The 22,621-nt window shown below is 47.8% G+C and overlaps 1 protein-coding gene across 4 annotated transcripts in view; it reads right to left on the reverse strand.

Annotated features, from left to right (window-relative positions):
* LOC147108929 (embryonic polyadenylate-binding protein-like) overlaps window positions 1-22,621 on the reverse strand; it is a 34,897-nt gene continuing 12,276 nt past the window's right edge. For 2 of the 4 annotated variants that reach the window (XM_086005882.1, XM_086005884.1), the window contains exons 5-16: window positions 21,647-21,786; window positions 18,669-18,763; window positions 17,757-17,894; window positions 15,997-16,092; window positions 14,159-14,431; window positions 11,375-11,465; window positions 9,710-9,835; window positions 8,594-8,718; window positions 6,071-6,164; window positions 4,975-5,105; window positions 1,281-1,362; window positions 1-273 (exon numbers count right to left, since the gene is read on the reverse strand). In XM_086005882.1, the coding sequence (XP_085862008.1) occupies window positions 1,285-1,362; window positions 4,975-5,105; window positions 6,071-6,164; window positions 8,594-8,718; window positions 9,710-9,835; window positions 11,375-11,465; window positions 14,159-14,431; window positions 15,997-16,092; window positions 17,757-17,894; window positions 18,669-18,763; window positions 21,647-21,786 (1,387 nt within the window). In that variant the 3' untranslated portion in view covers window positions 1-273; window positions 1,281-1,284. The remainder of the gene's footprint in view (window positions 274-1,280; window positions 1,363-4,974; window positions 5,106-6,070; window positions 6,165-8,593; window positions 8,719-9,709; window positions 9,836-11,374; window positions 11,466-14,158; window positions 14,432-15,996; window positions 16,093-17,756; window positions 17,895-18,668; window positions 18,764-21,646; window positions 21,787-22,621) is intronic. The other 2 variants (XM_086005885.1, XM_086005886.1) reach the window with 2 other exon arrangements.

Raw genomic sequence — 22,621 nt, forward strand, 5'->3', positions numbered from 1 at the left:
TCCAGTTTCAGTGTACTTTAATAAAGGCGAAGGCGAAGAACCACACACGACAGGCCAGGACAGGACAGGGCAGGACACAGGCCAGTCTCGACACACGACTGATCTGTAATATCAGCAGAACCTTTATTCCCTCCCCCCCCCCCCTCCCCATCAAATCCTTGCTCAGCTTCCTTTCCCATCCAATCTTTAAATCACGTGACCAATTTATTCCAATTGTGTTTTACGGAAGATCTTTTCTTCGTGAAGCAGTTCTCGCAGAGTTACTCAAGTCTCCTGCAAAAATGGGAAATTCATTAACCAGCCACACCTTGCAGTTCTTGTGTTCTCAAACTGCCTCCTGCAAGTACAGCCACCCCGTCTCTCTCCTCCCACCACCCACCTCTTACTCACACACACTCTTGTGCTATTGGCTCCTTAATTTGTTCTGGGGATGAGAGAGACGCTGGCTTGGCTGCCCGTCCAGAGTTGACCCGAGGGCATGACGAGTCAACCATGTAATGTGGGACTGGAGTCACGTAGACCCAGACCGGGTAAGGGCCACAGGTTCCCTTCTCTGAAGATCAGTGAACCAGTTGGGTTTTTAAAAAGACAATCTGACAGCTTTCATGGTTATATTCTGGTCCAGTCTCCAGATTACAAAAAACAGATACAGAAGCACTACAGAAGGTGCAAAAAAGGATGTACAAGGATGATACCACAACTGAGGGGTTATAACCATCAGGAAAGACTGAACGGGCTGGGGCTCCTTTCTTTAGAAGAGTGAAGGCAGGGGGGTGACCCGATAGAGGTCTTTAAGATTATGAAGGTGTTTGACAGGGTAGACGTAGATAAGATGTTTCCATTTGTGGGGAGTCCAGAACCAGGGGTCACCAATACAGGATAGTCCCTAATAAATCCAACAGGGAATTCAGGAGAAACTTCTTTACCCAGAGAGTGGGGAGAATGTGGAACTCGCTCCCACAGGGAGTGGTTGAGGTGAATAGTAGATACATTTAAAGGGAAGTTAGATAAACATGTATAAGGATATGTTGACGGGGTGAGATGGAGTAGGGTGGGAGGAGGATCGTGTGGAGCATAAACACCAGCATGGACCAGTTGGCCTGAATGGCCTGTTTCTGTGCTGTACATTCTCTGTAGTATCATGTGGTGCCTATATTGAATTTAGACAGCAAGCTGCAAGAGCTGGAAAATATCCAGCTTCAGTCCAGTTTGAAAAGGGCACAAGCCAAAAACTCTTGTACCTTCCCACCGTACCACTTAACTACAGTCAATAGTCTTACCTGCTCAGGCAACGGTACTTCCCTTTCTCGGCACTGTATCTTTAGCTTGGTGAGCCTGGAGCACGGCCACAGCTTCCTCCACCTGGAAGAGCCCAAAACACACCAGATTCTTCAAGCTGCAGCTTAACCGAGGACAAGATACTCACTCGATACTCTTCGCAAAACCCTGCGAAGCGGCACGATGCAGGGAGATGGAATTGATCCAGAATCCGAAGCCTTGAGCAGATTTCCAGCATCCGCAGTATTTTCTTTGTGTATTAGTGTTTGGTTCACAGCCACTTCTCTTCCAGGAATGCCCACCTTGAAGAAGTTCTGCTCTTCTCTCCGACAGGATTTCAGTGCGTCTTTTACCTTGTTCATCTTCATTGCTTTCTGGTTCCCTTCTTGGGGGAAAAATTCGGTATCGCCCCATTTGGGGTGCCGTTATCGGCCGTGCGCAAAGTTTAGTGCCCGGCGCTAATTATCGCCTCCGACAGCATACTTGGCTTTTATCGCCCCTGGAGGTGATTGGAGCGCTAAATCAGGCGCTTCACACCTGTCTTAAGGCGCAAATGCCGAGGAGTGAGGCGTTAACTCAGAGCGCTGCGAAGCAAGGAAGGGCAAATCAAGATAAACCTGCAAAGTGCTGCTCAGTACTCAAAACTCCTTCACACAGCGTCGAATCTCTCCAGAAGTCTCTCTCTCTCTGACTGCATGCTGCAAAAATGTCAACGACAAAAAAAGGTAGGAAGCGGTCGCCTTTAAATAGCGCTCCCCTAGTCCCTTTCTGACAGCATAATGCTCCCCTCAACCTGTCATTGCTAGCGGCAGGCGGCGCCACTCAATATCCGGTCCGGGGCACTAACGGGGCGTTGCGCACTCGAATGACGTCACAATCTGCCGGCGCAGGAGATCGTGGCGGAAGTGTTTAGCGCCGCCGCAAAATGTCTAGTTAATTTTGCGAGCGCCACAAACATCGCCGCGCCCGGGCGCTAGTTGCTTTGCGCCCCAATTGGCGCCCTCTTAAGGCGCTAACGGGAGGCGCAAACAACGGAATTTCCCCCCCTTGTGTTTTATCAGGTATCTACCAGCGCTCCCTCAGCACTGCACCGAGAGTGCCAGCCTTGATTTTGTGCTCAAGTCTCTGGATTGGAACTTGAACACAACCTTCGGACCCAGAGGAGCGTGTGCCACCCACTGAGCCACAGCTGACACCATATTTTCGGGAGTGTCACTTTCAGGATGAACATGGAGACCTTGGATACCATTTTGACACAATGGGAATTCCTATTATTCGTTGGAATTTGAACAGAGTTTTATAGTTCTAAGTTTCAGTCTACATCTTGTAAATCAAGAAAAGGCAAGATAACAACTTGGCTCTTTCTATAGTAGAGGACACTGCAGATTAGAGAATGAATCTGACAAACACATCTAACCAAAAAAGGGACCCACACAACACAAATTTTCAGTAATCATAGACCTTCACTTAAATCTTGATTTACATCTATAGATATCTTCATTAACCTTGAGTGCCATGCACCCCATCCAACACCGGTATACCGTGGCTGCAGTGTGTACTATCTACAAGATGCACTGCAGTAACTCACCAAGGCTTCTTCAGCAGCACCTCCCAAACCCGCGACCTCTTCCACCTAGAAGGACAAGGGCAGCAGGTGCATGGGAACACCACCACCTCCAAGTTCCCCTCCCAGTCACACACCATCCTGACTTGGAAATATATCGGCCGCTCCTTCATCATCGCAGGGTCAAAATCCTGGAACTCCCTCCCTAACAGCACTGTGGGAGCACCTTCACCACACGGACTGCAGCGGTTCAAGAAGGCGGCTCACCACCACCTTCGAGGGCAACTAGGGATGGGCAATAAATGCGGGCCTTGCCAGTGATGCCCACATCCTAGAAATGAATTTTTTTTTAAATTATGTTATCCTCTGGATGACCCAACCCTCTCACCATTGGAGCTGCAGGTCATCACCCCACAACCTCTGCCACCACATCAAGGACTCCATTGGCTGGTTCCAAGACTTCAGCCACTTGCTGTGGGCCAGTAAAGTCTCACGGACTAGCTGCTGGGACACGATGCTCATGTATTTTAACCCCTCCCACACCCAAGTATTCAGAAAGTCATTGTTGACTTGTGTATCTGCTTTGTTCGCTGTGTGAACCCACCTGGAGAACTAGAGCAACAATTCTGCACCAAAAATTTACTCTGACACACTGTGCAATCGGACAGTTAAAGTTCTTTATTATTTTGCATCCCGGTTCTACTTTAATTAAAAATTGCAACATTTGGTCCTGGGACAGGGTTTTTACTCAACATAGCTTGTCCTGAATCTCAAGCCTTGGGCATCAAGGTGACCGTTCAGCCTTTCCCAATCTTTGGCAAGATCCATGTCACCAAATCTGGGAAAGCCATTGAATCCTCTACCTCCAAGTACTGGGTCAGGTTGAAGACCAGCATAGCCCTTAAAGGGGTCGGTGTCTCTGCAAGATTTTAACCAAATGGCCACGTCAATATTTTTGAAGAATAGTCACTGTTGGCCAGAGCACCGAGGAGAACTCCCCTGCTCGGCTTCGAAATGGTGGCCGTGGGATCACCTGAAAGGGCAGATGGGGTCCTCGGTTGAACATGGGCTCAGTACCGCACTGGGAGCGCCAGCCTAGATTTTGCATTCAAGTCTTTGGAGTGGGACTTGAACCCACAACTCAAGAGGTGAGGGTGCTACCCACTGAGCCACAGCTAAGGCCAAGACCAGTAGCGTACGCTGGCAGGGAAAGCGGCCCATAGCAATTCTATTGAGGAACTTGCCAAAAATCTAATCGAGAGCTCAGATTTAAATGAAACATTTTATACGAGGCGACTCCGAACGGTCCCGAGCTCCCAACATGGACCACTTGAAGTCTACCTGAAGCTCAATCAAGAGAAAGGGAGCAGGAAGCAGAGGAGCCCAGCTGGTCTTCATAACTGGGAAAAGGAATTCCTCTGTAAAAGCAAAAGACTATTTTGGCACCCTTTACATGCCTCAAAAGGAATGCGACAAAAGATTGTGGGGGCACAACCTGAAGGCATCCCTCACTTGAGTGCTTGGGTATAGATTATATATACACATCACAGGACACAAACCATTCATTCAGCTACGCCCGGAGGCAAGAACTGAGCACGAGTGACTCCATCTACTCCATGCCAGCTTCCCAAACACCCGATTTTTATTCGTTCCTGGGATGTAGGTGTCGTCGGCAAGGCCAGCATTTATTGCCCATCCCTAACTGCCCTCAAGAAGGTGGTGGTGAGCTGCCTTCTTGAATACAACCAAGTGTCTCGCTCGGCCATTTCAGAGGGCAGTTAAGAATCAACCACATTGCTGTGGGTCTGGAGTCACATATCGGCCAGACCGGGTAAGGGTGGCAGATTTCCTTCCCTAAAAAAGGATATTAGTGAACCAGCTGGGTTTTTAATGACAATCTGGTTGTTTCAAGGTCACCATTACCGACATCAGCTTTTTAATTCCAGATTTATATAATAATTGAATTTAAATTCCCCAGCTGCCGTGGTGGGATTTGACCTCATGATCATTAGTCCAGGCCTGTGGATTACTAGTCCAGTAACATAACCACTGTGCTACCATTCCCCTGTGACATCCAACTCCCTGACAAGTAATGTTAACCTGGTCTTCCCCTCCAAAAAAAAAAATCCTACCTTGGAGCGAAGGGATTCTTGCGATTCCAACATGTGTAGGAGCTCCGAGTTATCAATCTCCAGCAGCATTCCTGTAATTTTGCCGGCCAGGGCTGGGTGCATGCCATGGATCAGTGGATACAGGCGCTCACCTGTACAAAAGACAAGAGCTCTGAAACTTCCACAGGTAACGACCAGCGTTGCTTTTTTTATAAAAAAAAACAAATGGCCAATATTTAGAAATTTACGCAGGATTTTTTTCTCTCAAAAAACAGAAGCCGGATTAAACCAAAAGATGACGAGCTCAAAGCCGTACCACGAAGGCAACCCAATAGGCAACCCAATTATCAAGTCAACGATGGGAAGGTTGGGGTTAAGTCGAGAAGCAGAGAGACTTTGGGCGAGCTGCCGAGTCTGAAGGCGATGGCTTCCTGAGTCAGAGAGGACAATGCCTCTCCGCTTCCTTACCCCACAAGTGAACTGCGGTCAATATTTGCCAGGAGAAAAAAAAGTGACACAACAGAGATAAGTGATCCCATCAAGCTTGGCAACCGTGCCCCCACATCAATGGGGGAAATCAGTCGTCCAGCTCCCATGTGAAGGATGACCACTTGGGAGAGATACCAAATGGTGGCCAATTTCCATGGAACTGTACCTCAACAAATCACTGCCTCTGGGGAGGAAAGAGCGAGAGCAGAAGGCTATGTTTTAAATATTGTTCACTCATCAAATGCTTATGCCAACAACTTACATTGCTATAGCACCTGCAACATGGCAAAACATCCCAAGTGGCTTCACAGGAGCATAGTCAGACAAAAGCCGACACCGAACCAAAGGAGCCGATATTAGGAGGGGGCGATTAAAAGCTTGGTCAAAGAGATAGGTTTTTAAGGAGGACAAAGAGGGGAGGAGGTTGTGGGAAATTCCAGCGCTTAGGGCCCAGACAGCTGAAGGCACGGCTGGGGTGAAGGGAATGGGTACGAGGCCCCAATTGGGGGGAGTGCAGGCAGATTAACGCACCATCAGTGGTTCAGTGTCAGGATGGGACGCCGGATTGCTTTTACAACAACCTAATGCTTCCACCATCCCTACGTGGTCTCCGTTTTAAAACACGTACCCAGCATCTGTTTCTGTTCCTGTGGCAGTGCAGCAGCCAGCATAGAGGCAGTGAGTGGCATCTGACCGTGGACAAGGACAGCTGGCTCAGACACCTGCAACATCACCGCAAAACAAAATAAGCAAACCCCACTACAGACAGACCAACTTCAAACCCGGCTCAAAATAGGAAGTTACCTTCCTCTTACAATTCAAGTAGTGTAGGAGCAGGAGGAGGCCATTCACCCCTCGAACCTGTCCCGCCATTCAATCAGACCATAGCTGATCTGCACCTCACCTCCATTGACCCGCCTTTGCTCCGTATCCCTCGATCCCCTTACCCAACAAAAATCTATCGATCTCAGTCTTGAAAGCTCCAACTGACCCCCAGCATCCACAGCCTTTTTGGGAGAGTTCCAGATTTCTACCACCTTGTGTGTGAAGAAATTATTCCCGAGTTTAGAAACAGAAAAATAGGAGCAGGAGTAGGCCATTCGAGCCTGCTCAGCCATTCAATAGCATGGCTGATCCTCGATCTCAATATAATAGAATTTTGGATAACGACAACTAATGCATCCACTATTTCCATGGCTACTTCTTTTAGTAGTCTGGGATGCAGATCATCAGGCCCTGGGGATTTATCACCTTTCAATCCCATTAATTTCTCCAGCATTATTTTTTTTACTAATACTAATTTCCTTTAATTCCTCCTGCTCACTAGACCCTCAGTTCCCTAGCATTTCTGAGAAGTTATTTGTGTCCTCTTCCGTGAAGACAGAACCAAAGTATTTGTTTAATTGCTCTGCCATTTCCTTGTTCCCCATTATAAATTCTCCCGTTTCTGACTGTAAGGGACCTAAATTTGTCTTCACTAATCTTTTTCTTTTTACATACTTGTAGAAGCTTTTACAATCCGCTTTTATGTTCCTTGCAAGTTTACTCTCATACTCTATTTAATCAACCTCTTGGTCCTTTTTTGCTGAACTCTAAACTGCTCCCAATCCTTAGGCTTGCTACTTTTTCTGGCAACTTTAATGATAGTATTAGATCATTGGATCTAATACTATCCTTAATTTCTTTTGTTAGCCATGGTTGGGCCGCTTTTCCTTTTGTGTTTTCGCGCCAGAAAATAATGTATAACTGTTGCAATTCATGCATTCGTTCCTTAAATGTTAGCCATTGCCTATCCACCATCATGCCTTTTAATGAAGCTCCCCAATCTATCATAGCCAAGTCTCTCCTCATACCTTCGTAGTTTTCTTTGTTTAGATTTCAGACCCTAGTTTCAGATTGGACTACTTCACTTTCTATCTTAATGAAGAATTCTATCATGTTATGGTCACTCTTCCCTAAAGGACCCCGCACAACAAGATTATTAATTAACCCCTTCTCATTGCACAATACCCAATCTAGGATAGCCTGTTCCCGAGTTGGCTCCTCAATGTACTGGTCTAAAAAAATCATCTCGTACACACACCAGGAATTCATCCTCCACAATATTATTGCTAATTTGGTTTGGCCAGTCTATATGTAGATTAAAGTCACCCATGATTACTGTAGTACCCTTGTTACATGCATCTCTAATTTCCCATTTGATGATGTCCCCTACATTACCACTACTGTTTGGAGGCCTATAGACAACTCCCACCAATGTTTTCTGCCCCTTGGTGCTTCTTAGCTCCACCCAGACTGATTCTACATCTTGATTTTCTGAGCCAATATCCTTTCTCACTGTTGCTCTGATTTCATCTTTTACTAACATGGCCACCCCACCTCCTTTTCTTTTTTGCCTGTCCTTCCTAAATATGGACTATCCTTGGATATTCAGCTTCCAGCCTTGGTCATCCTGCAGCCTCGTCTCCTCAAAAGCCTGGCTCTAAATTTAAGATTATGTCCCCTTATTCTTAATTCCCCACCAGAGGAAATGGTTTCTCTGTAGCTACCCTATCCAATCCTTGAACATTTTAAGCAGATCACCACTTGCCCTTCTAAACTCGAGGGAATACAAGGCAAGTTTGGGCAACCTGGCCTCATAATTTAACCCTTTTAGCCCCGGTATCATTCTGTTGAATCTGTGCTGCTCCCCCTCCTTCCTGAGCAGGCCAGGCAACAGTCAAACTGTAGGATCCTTGCACACCACCACGGAGAGACCGGGGGGGGGGGGGGGGGAAAGGGGACACAGAGAGAGGGGGCGAGATAACTAGTTGGATTGTGTAAAAGGCTCTCGCTGCTCCGATAGGCAAGAGGTAACAAAGTATTCAGGAAAGCTGCTCGGCGATGGGAGCAGACATGTGCCACTATTGCAGCGACCGAGCCTCATCACCGGCACAAATGCTTCAGAAATTTAACCCAGTTTTTACTTTCTAACCAAAAGCTACAATGAATCGAGAAACATGCGAACAAAACCCCACGAGGATCATTGCCACCCGCAGATCTGATTTTCTGGCTACTGATTTTTTTGTTGTTTTTTTTTTGGCGCAGACCATTACCATGGTTTCCGAACATTTCACACACAAAGGTCGGCCAGAGCCTCTGGGGTCAGTACCTGCTGTGTGCTGGGAGGGCGCTGGGTATTGCAGACCCCAGTGGTGTATTTATACTGCGGGAGTACCCGCACCATGGGTCCAGAAAGGGCAGTACGTGGTCCAGCTGTCTGAGTTCCTATGGTGGCTGTAAGGTGCGAGTAGAGGATAATAAGAAAAAAAGAGAGAGGGGTTAAAATGCACACAGATTGTTAACGTAATGAACTGATAAAGACTCCTTTGCTCTAGATTGGGACCCAAAACTAGTTGAGTTTCACAAACCAGGAATAACAGAACAAAGCACATAGTGTAGTGGTTGCGTTACTGGACTAGTAACACAGAGACCTGGACAACCCAGAGAATGAGTCCAAATCCCACTCTGCTAGTTTTGAGAATCTCAATTAAGTTTTGAAAAATAAATCTAGAAATAAAAACCTGACTGGTTCACTGATGTCCTTTGGGGAAGGAAACCTGCCGTCCTTACCCGGTCTGGGCCTACACGCGACTCCAGTCCCCACACACCAACACGGTTGACTCTTAACTGCCCCTCTACATGTATAGCCGTCATCTCAAGGCAACTCGGTAATGGGCAGTAAATGCCAGCCTTGCCACATCCACAGAATGAATATTGTTTAAAAAAAACACTCGGCTAAATTGACTCAAATTTTAACCAATCACTATTTTAAGGCAGTTTTTAAAACTTTAAAAAAAGTAAATTTCCGTGAGATTGAACATTGCCTCCAGAAGGATATGATCGGTACTGTGCGGATTAATTACAAACAACAGCTTACATTTATATAGCGCCTTTAATGTAGTAAAGCGTCCCAAATGCGCATCACAGGAGCGATTATCAAACAAAACCTGTCACCAAACCACATAAGGAGAACTTAGGACAGACTAAAAGCTTGGTCAAAGAGGGAGGTTTTAAGAAGAGACTTAAAAGGAGAGAGAGAGAGAGACGGAGAGGTTTAGGGAGGGAATTTCAGAGCTTAGGGCCCAGGCAGCTGAAGGCACGGCCGTAAATGGTGGAGCGATGGAAATCGGGGAGACACAAGAGGCCAGAATTTTTGAACGTCCCGCGGAGATTTTCCTAGCCTGTGGTGAACAAGAGTTGCTGACGGACTCGGGAAGGTACTCACCCACTCTCTGTGTGTTGGACTGGAGCTGGGGGACCTGTGTGGATGCCTGCCTCACTGTGCTGATGGCTGTGGCCACTCGCCTGGGTGCTGCCCCTCTCACTGGGGGTAGGATGTTGTGGTAGGGGGCTGCAAACAAAAATAAAAACCCACTCAAGTCTCAGTTTAGAAACACAAACCAACCAAGATGGGTTTCACCTTCCAAAAAAAAACCGCAGCTAACATTACGTCACGCCCAGTGCAGTTACTGACAGGCCTGTCATCGAGCCCTGCCCACCTCCCGCTAACTCACTCGCCTCAACCCCAGAACGCAGAGGTGAGGGAGGCAAGATCAGGATTTCACGAAAAATCCGAATACTTCCCACCAATAACAAGGCTGAGCTCGGGAGGGGAATTGCAGATGTGATTCCTGGATCTTGCTGTGATCCAGCACTTGGGGCACCTTCTGGGCCAGTTGAATGAGTTCACCATCTCATCCCCTAATCTTCACAGCATGAGGAAGAGTTCCCCATTCCTCCTTCTATTAAATCAAAGATTAAATCAAAGATCATTCATCATCAGAATCGCTAGACGATAAAAGACCCAGGGCCCATCTAGTTCGCCTTGTCCCATCCCAGTAGTCGCACAATCCAATGATAATGGAGTTGTTGACCAATCACAGCGATCGATCTCTATCAATGAATCTACAACAGACCCAGGCACGAGGCGAGGAAAACCCCCAGTGGTGGAGAGCTTTGGGAACCACAGGTCCACAGTCACCTGTTCCTCCCATTGAACGCTAGTGTTGAACTCTTGCGTATCTCGCTGATATGTGACACTGTGCTGTGAGATGCTCAGTGAAACCTTTTAAACATTCACCTGTTTTGATACAAATCTATTTGAGTTACATGGCTATGGGGTCCAGCAATAATTTTTTTTTTTTTTTTTTTTTTTTTAAATATTTAAAACATTTTATGTTATAATAATTACAAAACATCAAAGCCAGCCTAGTCTCAGTGGTGGCGTTTCAGCCTCTCGGAGTTAGAAGGCTACGGGTTTGAGCCCCACTCCCAGGGAGCGGTCTCTGAACACGGGGTTGACATCCAGTGGGGCTACTCATGTTCGATGGGAGTGGATTGGCAACCCCTTGCGCCCCCCCCGCCATTGTATCTAGTTGGTAGGGAGTTACAAGTCAGGGTGATGACCTGCCCACACAAAAGTCGGTCGTTAGTTAAGATGCAACCCAGAGCACAACCTGCTGGATGCAAAAAGCAGTGGAGGGAATGGGTGGTCTTTGTGCACCACTCGACACAGAAGAGAAAAGAAGATCAAGAAAGAATTACAAAGCAACTTCCAATCAAAAAACACAAAGGAAATTCCCCATTTCATCCAGACGGTGACGTTTACAGAGGATCAGGACAAACCAGGCAGTCGAGTTTGTGGTGGAGACTGCCCTCTGTTGGTCAGTTTATGATCAACTCAAAAGGCTGGACAAGACCAACTCTCTCCTTGAAATGAGCTCCTGAAAAAAAGTGACCACATACATGATCCATGCTCATGTTTTTTTTGAGCTAGCAGAGTTCGTTATTTCCTCCCAATAATTCTTTAGTGGGCGGGTGGGAAGTCCGGCTTCACCAGATTGCTCCCTCTTCCTGGTGAATACCTGCGTTGCCTCAAATCCTCACTTACTTGGAGGCCTGACGGGCTGCCCTGTCCAGCGTTGAGATGGCCGGATCGGGGTCACGGGAGTGGTGGTGTAATACGCAGTGCGATTTTGAACCTGCGGAGACCAAAGCACTTTTAACAACGAACGTGCAGCTACCAGAAGCCCAAACACTCCAGTCAGAACAAAGACCACGCGACTCACTTTCATTCATAAAAACATGTCCAAGACACACAAAATAGTTCAGCCGCCCTCCACTTCACATGGAATCAGGAACTGGAATTCCAACACACCGGAAAAGCGCCTGGAATCCCGTGTAATAAAAATAGAATTGTACTTATGAACAGTACAGGAAACTTTGTTATATCCGGCACTGACGGGACCGAGCTGTTGCCGATCTATCAAAACTGCCGGACATACCAGCGTTAATGTTGAAGCATACGGAGGTTTTCATCTCTGTATCTAACAACAAACACTGTTGCTTAGCAACAGCGTCAAACAGTCGGCCCGTACCTTGGAAGCGTCTCTGTAGCTTAGCAACAGCTTCAGAGACTTTCCAGAGCCCGACTGTTGAAAAAAAAAAGCCACGAGAAGAAAAAAAACCTAACAAAACGGCTCCTGATTTCTGCCGGTAGATCGAGGTTTCCGGACATACAACCTCCGGATAAACCAAAGTTTCCTGTACTTGGGCACACTGCCCAGGACGGCATCAACAGCTTATATTTATACAACACCTTTGATGCAGAAATACATCCCAGGGTTCTTCAGAGGTAGAAAGAAAAACTGACGGCAAGCCAATGGAAGGAAAGATTAGGATGGAGTGACTCAAGAGGCTGGTGTGAGAGGAACAGTATTTGGAGAGTTGTGGGGCTGGAGGATGTTAGAAAGATAGGGATGGATGAGGCCATGATGGGAATTAAACACAGGATAAGCACTTTAAATTGGAGGAACCAGGAGCCAAGGTAGTTCAGTGAGGACAGGGTGGTGGGCGAACGGGACTGGGTGCGAGTTAGGACACGGGGCAGTGAGCACAGGGGGTGGTGGGCGAACGGGACTGGGTGTGAGTTAGGACATGGGGCAGTGAGCACAGGGGGGTGATGGGTGAACGGGACTGGGTATGAGTTAGGACACGGGGCAGTGAGCACAGGGGGGTGATGGGTGAACGGGACTGGGTGTGAGTTAGGACACGGGGCAGTGAGCACAGGGGGGTGATGGGTGAACGGGACTGGGTGTGAGTTAGGACACGGGGCAGCAGAGTTTCGGATGAGCTGAAGTTTAGAGAGTGGAGGATGGGAGGCCGGTCAAGAGGACATTGGAGTAGTTGAGTCTGGAGGTGACAAAAGACATGGATGAGGGTTTCAGTAGATCAGCTGAGGTAAGGGTGGAATTGGGCGATGTTACAGAGGTGGAAGTAGGCGGTCTTTGTGATGGGAGAGGATATGGGGTCAAAAACTTGGCTCAAGAGTCGAACAGGGTGCTAAAGGTTGTGAACAGTCTGGTTCAGCCTCAGAGACCCAAGGAGAGGGACGGAGTTGGTGGTGGGGGCTGAAGATGATGGCGAGTCTTCTCAAGGTTTAACTGGAGAAAGTTATGGCCCGTCCAAGACTGGCCATCAGGCAGGCAGTGCAGCAGCAGAGGGGGAGCTGGGCATCATCAGCATACACATGGAACATGACCCCATGCTTGTGGACGATGCTAAGAGGGGGGTGGAGATTGATGAGGAAGAGGAGGGAGCCAAGGATAGTTCCTTAAGGCAAACTGGAGGTGGTGGTGCAAGGTTGGGAAGAGAAGACATTGCTGGAGATGTTCTGGCTACAATTGGACAGGTAAGAGTGGAACCAAGGGAGTGCAGTCCTACTGTGCTGGACAAGTGGAGAGACATTGGATGGTCAACGGTTGAAGAAGAGGTCAAGGAAGACAAGGCCAGATGGTGCACAGGTACACTGTCAATCATGAATTGGGTTAGGGCCATTTCAGTGTTGTGGGGGGGGGGGGGGGCGGAATTCAGAAGGGAGTCGCGAATATTTAGTGCGTACAACTGAACCCTTTCCGCGCTTCAATATACGGACCCGGGTCATTGGCCAAAATAATAATAATGAGCCGCTGCCAACAAGGCTACGCCCCAGTTCCCGCGAGCCCTCCTCCCACCTATCGAAGGTTGACGAGCACCCACCACCCGAGGTTAGGAGAGCGGGGAAATGGCACTCGTTTGAGGAATTGCACAACTCTGGTGTGGTGCAGTCCGCTCAAACATAGCTCCATATTTAAGTGTGTTTGTAATCTTGTGTCACGATGAATCATCGCTAAAACGTATCCAGTGCTGCAGCAATGAGGGTGCAAAGTATTATTTTAAAACACCCAATTCTCAGGGTGTGGGTGTCGCTGGCGAGGCCGACATTTATTACCCATCCCTAGTTGCCTCGAGAAGGTGGTGGTGGGCCTTCTCCTTTAACCGCTGATGGCAGGTTTGGTCCAACTGAGGGGCCCCTTCGGTGGGCAGCTAAAACTCAACACGTTGGTTTGGGTCTGGAGTCACATATCGGCCAGACCGGGTAAGGATGGTAGATTTCCTTCCCCAAAAGGACATTAGTGAACCAGATGAATTTTTACGACAATCCGACAGGTTCAGTCACTTTTACTCAGACCGGCTTTTTATCTCCAACTTAAAATTTAAATTCTCAAACTTGCTGCGGTGGGATTTAAACTCACAATCTCCAGTAACACAAACCACTGCTGCACCATACCCGGTTATCCCATTATTTCAGAAGGTTGGCACAGGGCAGCACCACATCTCTCTCTCACTCTTTTACCTGCGGCACAGCCGGCATGAAGTACCCGGAGTGTGTCAGGTGTTGGAACGAGCCGAGCAGGGTACTGGGTATGGCTCTCAGGTTGGCCAGTCTCTGCATGTACTGGTTGGTCAGATGCGCTTTGCGTTCCTCCTTGCGCTGAGCCAAGGCCACGTACAACGGCTTGGTGCTGACGATCCGCCCGTTCATCTCAGTCACGGCTTTCGTAGCTTCTTCCGGTGAGGAGAAGCAGACAAAGCCGAAGCCTTTGCTGTGGCTTCCATCGGTCATCACCTGGAACAAAAAAAAAGAACCACAATGCGGGTCGGGAGTGCCGCGGGGTCAGAGGCGGTAGCGGATGCAGTGACTGCACCAGGAACTGACTGGCCTCCGACTTTCATATCGGGCCGAGCCGAGCTGGAGAAATAACGGCCGCGGTAACGACGCACGCCATTATTAATGCGCGAATCGGCCGGCACGTCCAGGGGATGAAGAGATACCTCATTAGGCGCGAACACTGTTCCCTTTAAGCTGCACGGCAGGTCCCGCGCAGCCGGTGAACCGGCTTTTAAATAGAAAAACCGCGGAATCTTGAACAACCCGCGCAGCCCATTACAAGGCAGCTCCGAAAATAAAAAAATTAATTAATTAGAGGGAACATTGGTTGCGAATCTCCAGAAATCACTGGTCAATTTACGCCGCTCTGCTCTGTCTCACACAAACGGCATCACACCCTTGGCCTCCCGTTAATTTTAAGAACTTGCTGGATTTGCACATTAATTGCCCGTTAACTTTCTACGGCGAGTTTAAGTCTGGCAATTAAGAGTGCAAGTACCCTTGTAATGATGTGATAATTGTTAAAGCAATGCCAATCAATCTCTCTGGTCCAGAATAGGAACAATTTAAACTGTGGAGTCATTCCTTCAGGTGGTAAATTGTTCAAGAGAGATTTTAACATTTTTACATTTTTTCCTTACTTTTCCTTTCTGTCTTTTTTTTCCGCTCTCTCTCTGAATCCAATCTTTCTCTTCTGTACCCGATTTGATTCTAATTCACCCGATTTCTTTCTCGGTCATTCCTCTGTTTCCTCCTCAATCCTTAAATCTCACTGGTTAAGGAGATAGATGGTTGGTCCCGCCGCTCACCGAGGTCTCGGATGCCCCATTGCCGTCGCCGTTATCAGCTCGTACTCCCAGCAAGTTACTGGGCGAGGAAAAAATTCTAAATAACGGGGCACGCTGCGAGATGCCCCACTCCAGCAAGATCTGGCCCATTATCCCTAGATATGGGCACCCACACGGGCAAAGATCCATTCATTGCCCATCTCTAGTCGCCTTGTAGCGATTGCTCAATAACCCAATGGCTTGCGAGGGCACCAAGAATCAACATGCAGCGAGAGACTGGCGTCACATGTAGACCCAACCGGGCAGGGGTGTTCGGTTCCCTTCCCTGTCGGACATTCGTGAACCAGCTGATGTGGTTTTTTAATTTTCTGATGCCAACTCACAAATTACGAGTTATTGAATTCAATTTCTCAGCTTTCCAATGTAGGAACTGAACTCATGACCTGTGGGTTGCTGGTCTGGTACCAGAACCACGATACTCCTATAACCAGCAAGAACCAGTTTCTTGCCAAGAACATTTCAGATCACAATGTCTAGGATTTACTTCAGGAGGGGTGGGGGGTGTTGCCAGTCCTTCACTCAACAGGGTTTAATTCAAAAATCACTTCCCCCACCACCCCCCCCCCCCCCCCAAAATGCCCCACCGCACACAAGTTGCCATCAAATCCCCAACTCCAAAGCTGCCTTTTCCTCTTGTACTTCTTTCTATGTCAGTGGGGAATTCATGTCTCGTACCTTTGCACTAGTGATTGTCCCATACGGAGCGAACTCCTTCCTCAAACGCTCATCGTCAATCCCATCGTCCAGATTCTTCACGTACAAGTTCACTCCCTAAAAGCCAAGAGCCGGTAGAATGCTTAGAACCCAGGGAGGGAGATGCCGACCCTAGCAATACATTTCCAAAAGGTTGCTCCATGCTTCTAGAAATCACTAGGATCAAAGTCCATCTGAGAGACACCTGGAGTACTGCGTACAGTTTTGGTCTCCTTATTTAAGGAGGGATATACTTGCATTGGAGGCAGTTCAGAGAAGGTTCACGAGGTTAATCCCAGAGATGAGGGGGTTGTCCTATGAAGAAAGGTTGAGCAGGTTGGGCCGATACTCATTGGAGTTTAGAAGAATGAGAGGTGATCTTATTGAAACATACAAGATTCTGAAGGGGCTTGACAGGGTAGATGCAGAGAGGATGTTTCCCCTCGTGGGGGAATCTAGAACTAGGGGGCAGTTTCAGGATAAGGGGTCACCCTTTTAAATCGGAGATGAGGAGGAATTTCTTCTCTCAGGGGGTCGTGAATCTTTGGAATTCTCTTCCCCAGAGAGCTGTGGAGGCGGAGTCAGTGAATATATTCAAGGCGGAGATAGACAGACATTTGAACTACAAAGTAATCAATGGGTATGGGGAGAGAGCAGGAAAGTGGTGTTGAGGCCAATATCGGATCAGCCATGAGGTTATTGAATGGAGGAGCAGGCTCGAGGGGCCAAATGACCAACTCCCACTCCTACGTCTTATGTTCTTATGTTCCGTCCTCCCTCCCAGTTCTGGGCAACACCCTGTGCAAGCCAGCTTCAAAGAGGGAAGTCCTCGGAGCGGATAGCGAGATCAAAGCATTGCCAATTGGCAAGTCAACTTCATGTTATTGCAATTGGCTACCAAAATAGCTACATCTCCTCAATGCTGCACTCATAGGGACTACAGAAAGTAGTTTGTTGGACATAGTGCCCTCAATGTGAACTGGGGGCTCATACTCAAACTCTTTGAAGGTGGCAGGACAAGTTGAGAAGGCTGTTAAACAAGCACATGGTTTTATTAATAGAGGCAGAGAGTACAAAAGCAAGGAACTTATGCTAAACTTTCATAAATCACTGGTGAGGCCCCAGCTGGAGTATTGTGTTCAATTCTGGACACCGCACTTTAGGAAGGATGTCAAGGCCTTGGAGAGGGTGCAGAGGAGATTTACCAGAATGGTCCCAGGGATGAGGGACGCGAGATAAGCTGGGCATGTTCTCCTTAGAGCAGAGGTGGTCAAAGAGAGATTTGATGGAGGTGTTCAAAATTATGAGAGGTTTTGATAGAGTAAATGAGAAACTATTCCCACTGGCGGGAGGGTCGGTAACCAGAGGACACAGATTTAAGATAATTGGCAAAAGAACCAGAGGGGAGATGAAGAGAATTTTTTTTACACAGCGAGTTGTTGTGATCTGGAAAGCTCTGCCTGAAAGGGCGGTGGAAGCAGATTCAATAGTAACTTTCAAAGGGAATTGGATAAATACTTGCAGGGGAAAAATTTGCAGGTCTCTGGGGAAAGAGCAGGGGGAGTGGGACTAATTGGAGAGCTCTTTCAAAGAGCCGGCACAGGCACGATGGGCCGAATGGCCTCCTCCTGTGCCGTAAGATTGTATTCTATGAACATGAACTGTAGTTACGGGGAAGGGCAGTCACTGCCCCATGGGGAAAGTCAATCTTACCGAGACTCCCAAGCCTGTGAATCACTGACCTGGTAGCGACTGATTCGCTCTTGTTTCATCATCTCAAACTTGCGTTTCAGCTCACTCTGCCGCTCCATCTTCTTCTGAGCTCGGCCCACGTAAACAGCCCGGCTGTTAATCTCTTTCCCGTTCATCTCAGCCACTGCCTAAACACAACAAAAAAAAGAGATATTTTGGAGGTCTTCTCTGCCTAGCTCTCCCATACAGGAAGCACGAGCCATTACCAGATGCCCCAAGACACACGATCAACATCAGGTGCTTTCATGTCATCAGCGAAAGAAATGGCCCAGTGCCCAACTCCTTCCAGATATCGAGTCACCAACGGAGAAGCCAGATTCAGCACAGTGGCCAGTGTGACTTGGACAAGAGGAACTATTCCATTGGCGGGAGGGTCGGTAACCAGAGGACACAGATTTAAGGTAATTGGCTAAAGACACGGAGGGGAGAAATTTCTTTTATGCAGCGAGTTGTTGTGATCTGGAACGCGCTGCCTGAAAGGGCGGTGGAAGCAGATTCAATAGTAACTTTCAAAGGGGAATTGGATAAATACGAAGGGGAGAAACTTGAGGACTTTGGGGAAAGAGCAGTGGAGTGGGACTAATTGGAGAGCTCGACCAAAGAGCCGGCACAGGCAGGGTGGGCCGAATGGCCTCCTCCTGTCACTGTAAGATTACTCGATGAAGACTGTGAAACCAAACTACAGAAGACGACAGCCATTTACAATGCAACTTCTGGTTTGGTAGTTGAGGACTTTGTATATGAATGGTCACCACAAACCCTCAATTAATTCCTCAAAATCGATCCTGGGCCCCGTTACAATGTTTAGATGAGGCTCAGATTACCAATTCTGAAGGACCATTACGTTTAGACATGCTCCATCCCTGGAGACCACCCGTGAAGAAACCCACTCAAATTCTCACCTTGCGAGCGTCTTCGTGCTTTTCAAAGTTAACAAACCCAAATCCCCTGCAGCGACCTCTCTCGTCAGTCATCACCCGAACACTCAGCGTCTTTCCTTAAAAAAAGAGCGAAAGTAACTTTAAGACTGGCTGATGCTCTGGACCGTAGAATTCAAGTACGCTGCTGCAAACAGGTTCAGGCTGATGCAACTACAAGCCTCCTCCAGCCCTACAACCCGCCGAGATCTCTGCGCTCCAATTCCAGCCTCTTGCGCATCCCCGATTTCCTTCACTCCACCACTGGCGGCCGCGCCTTGTGCTGCCTGGGCCCCAAGCTTTGGAATTCCCTCCTTAAACCTCTCCGCGCCTCTCTCTCCCCTCAAATCCTACCTCTTTGACCAAGCTTTTGGTCACCATTCCTAATATGGTCATGTGGCTCGGTGTCAAATTTTGTCTGATAAACCATTCTAAGCTGCGTCACAGAAGCGTTACTATGTTGAGGTGTTATATAAACACAAGTTGCTGTTGATGTAGGGGCCACAGTTACCCTCGCCGGAAGTGATTGAAAGAGGACCAGGTTTGGCTGTGAAATCCCTGCTCCTCCACAATCCGTCTGCGTGAGGTGGAGTGGAATCTTTGCTGCACACCACCTAGAGTTGTGTATGAACATTGGCCATGAAGATGAAGGACTGTACCCCAACACCTTCTGGAGAGGTTTGTTAATTGGGGGAGGCGCAAGAGGGCTGGGGGGAGGGGGGTAAAGAGACAAAGGGAGAAAGCGGAGCAGAGATTGATCAAAAACACATTGAGACTATTCACAACCACTTACTGGAACCTAACCCAACGGCTGGGAAGCAATTGGCAAAGCCAATCGCTCTCGACATTCAGCGCTGATGGACTATATACGGTGCGAGAGGGGTATGTGCACCTCTATCCACTCCCCTTCTGCCCCCTTTCCCCAAAGTGCCCAGTGGGGAGCAGGAAGTTCTGCAGTCGTTGCCTCGCTGTAGTTATCAGCTCTACGGGCACAACAATGCTTCCTTCGCCAGTCCAACCTGTGCCTGCACCATGAATGAAAAGGCCTCAATAAAATGAGCTCTTCATTAGGAACAGAGGGAGGCCATTCAGCCCCTCGAGCCTGTTCCGCCATTCATGGCTCATTTGTTTCTTAACTCCATCCACCCGCCTTGGTTCTGTAACCCTTAATACCCTTACCCAACAAAAATCTATCAATCTCAGTTTTGAAATTTTCAATTGACCCCCAGCCTCAACAGCTTTTTGGGGAGAGTTTTCCAGATTTCCACCACCCTGTGTGTGAAGAAGTGCTTCCGGACATCACCCCTGAACGACCTGGCTCTAATTTTAAGGTTCTGCCCCCTTGTTCTGGACTCCCCCCACCAGAGGAAATAGCTTTTCTCTCTCTACCCTATCAAATCCTTTAATCATCTGAATCATTTCAATTAGATCACCCCTTAATCTTCTAAAGTCGAGGGAACACAAGCCCAGTCTGTGCAACCTGTCCACATAATTTAACCCTTTTAGCCCCGGTATCATTCTGGTGAATCTGGGCTGCTCCCTCTCCGAGGCCAGTGTATCCTTCCTGAGGGGCGGGGCCCAGGAATGAACACAGTGACTCCAGATGGGGTCTGACCAGAGCTTTATATAAGTTTAACATAACTTCCACCTCTTTCATTTCTGGTTGGCTGGTTAAGAAGTCTGGGAGGATGGGGAAAGACCAACAGGCTAAACTTGAGTGTCCATGTGTGACTGAAACCGACTCCAAGGCAGTCTTAATATAAAGTAGAACCGAGCTACAACCTGTAAATATGGACCCAGACTCCTCATTGCTCAGTAGGGCTTGTGGAGTTCGTCAGAAATTTTCAGGACTGTCTGAATTTTAACAACTTGTATTTATATAGCACCTTTAACATGTCAAATTGTGAAGCGCCTTAGGGCATTTTGCTAAGCCACACAAGGAGATGTTTGGACAAATGTCTAAAAGTTCGGTCAATGAGGCAAGTTTTAAGGAGCATCTTAAAAAGGAAGAGAGGTAGAGGCAGAAAGGTTTAGGGAGGGAATTCCAGAGCTTAGGGCCCAGACAGCTGAAGACACGGCCACCTATGGAGGGGCGATGGAAATCGTGGATGTGCAAGAGGCCAGAATTGGAGGAGCGCAGAGATCTCAGAGGTTTGTAGGGCTGGTGGAGGCTACAGAGATAAGGAGGGGGCGAGAAAGGGCCACCGAGCCCTCGACACCCACTCCTTTCACAGCCCATTGACTGCAGAGGTTCAAGAAGGCGGCCCTCCATCACTTTATTGATGGCAACTAGGGATAGGCAATAAATTCTGGGCTGGTCAGCAACGCCCACATGAATTGATTTTTATTTTAATTTTTTTAAAACAATCTACTACATTATGGAATCTACCCCACACATTTAATCCCCTGGGGTGAGGGGAAGGGAATTTCTGCAAAAATTCTCCGATCCTGAAAATTAAAATCAAACAAAACTTCATCCATCCATCATCCAACTTTGGCCTGCTGTCCTCAAACAAACAATCATCCAACCATCTCCAGCCAAGCGGCAAAAGAACGATAATTTCTTAAGAGTTTTTAATCATCTCAAACCTGGATACTCAACCCTGATTGAAACTCGTCACCCCCCAATTCCCCTCCCTCAAAAAAGGGGAAACCACAGTCCCATCCGATCTTGTACATCATCAGCAACCTAGCGGGCCAGTGCCACGTAAACTGTTGCCGAACATCACAAGAGGTTTTTGATCCCAAGAGGATTTCAAGCCAACACCGATCCTCACACTCAGCAACCGAGCAATTAAAGGCAAGAAGTCGACAGCAACTGATGGCAGCCTGCCATACAAACAGAACAAGTGACCGAATCAAGCAGCCAATACAATTCAGGATCACCAGCTCGCCGAGTGCAGCGGTGACCGGATGTGGTTTTACTGAACTGCTCTGGTCTGCAAAAAGGAACCCAAACTGACCAAAGTCGTTGAAGATCTCCCTCAGTCTGGTGCTGCTCATGTCTTCCCCAAAGTTCTTGATGTAGATGTTGGTGAACTCCACAGTTCTAGTTCCAAATTCGGCCTCACGCTCTTTATGGGACTTGAAGTGACCCACAAATCTTTTACAAACACAAACCCCAAATTAGTCAATTCACAAAAAGGGGTAAAAGTGGATCAAAAATAAAGCTTTCACTTGGTTAATTAACAGCAAACTTTTAACATGGTCAACAAACATCTCCCTGATTAAAATGACTATTCGGAGTTACTACCTTGCCAATTTTAGCTCCCGTTGTACTTTAATTAGATTCTCACATTATTTGACCCTAAAATGTATCTCTGCTGTCTCCACCTAGAATTCAATCATCTTACAACATTCAACAGAAGTCCTGTAAACAAATCGCAGGAGAACACAAACAGGAGGTCCCATGTCTATAGGACGATCTTCCATCTGAACACTGGAGATTCTGCCCAATATCAAAACCTCAACCGAACACCCCCTTGGGATTCATCAAAAGATGACATGAGCTTAGCTCGGAAGAGACGCCACCTCAATGGAGGTGCATCAGACAATCCCCAAGTGGTCCCAGCCCCTCAAGATGGAAGAGGTGCTGGACTGAACAACTATCGGGAGTACCTCCATCGCCAATTCTGAACAATTAGCAGCCCAACGTCAGCAGAGTTGGGATTAAAAACTCAAGTTCCTCATGGATCTGACGCACAATGTGCCGCAAATTCACCCGATGTCCCACCAATCACTGGGAGGAAGTTACAAGGGAGTTCTCCCCGGCATGCTGGTCAATATTTTTTCCTCAACCACACATCACTTTAAAAAGAACCCAGATTATCTGGACACCTTGCTGTGCGCAGATTAGCTGCCGGTTTTCCAATAGCAGGGCAGATCTCAAAATGAAGAGACAACCCTCCTAGTCCGAGTTTCCTTCAGTGCTAGCTGTC

Source organism: Somniosus microcephalus, chromosome 13 (genome assembly GCF_052327205.1).
Source record: "Somniosus microcephalus isolate GS21.2 chromosome 13, FLI_Smic_1.0, whole genome shotgun sequence".
NCBI classification, from domain to species: domain Eukaryota; kingdom Metazoa; phylum Chordata; class Chondrichthyes; order Squaliformes; family Somniosidae; genus Somniosus; species Somniosus microcephalus.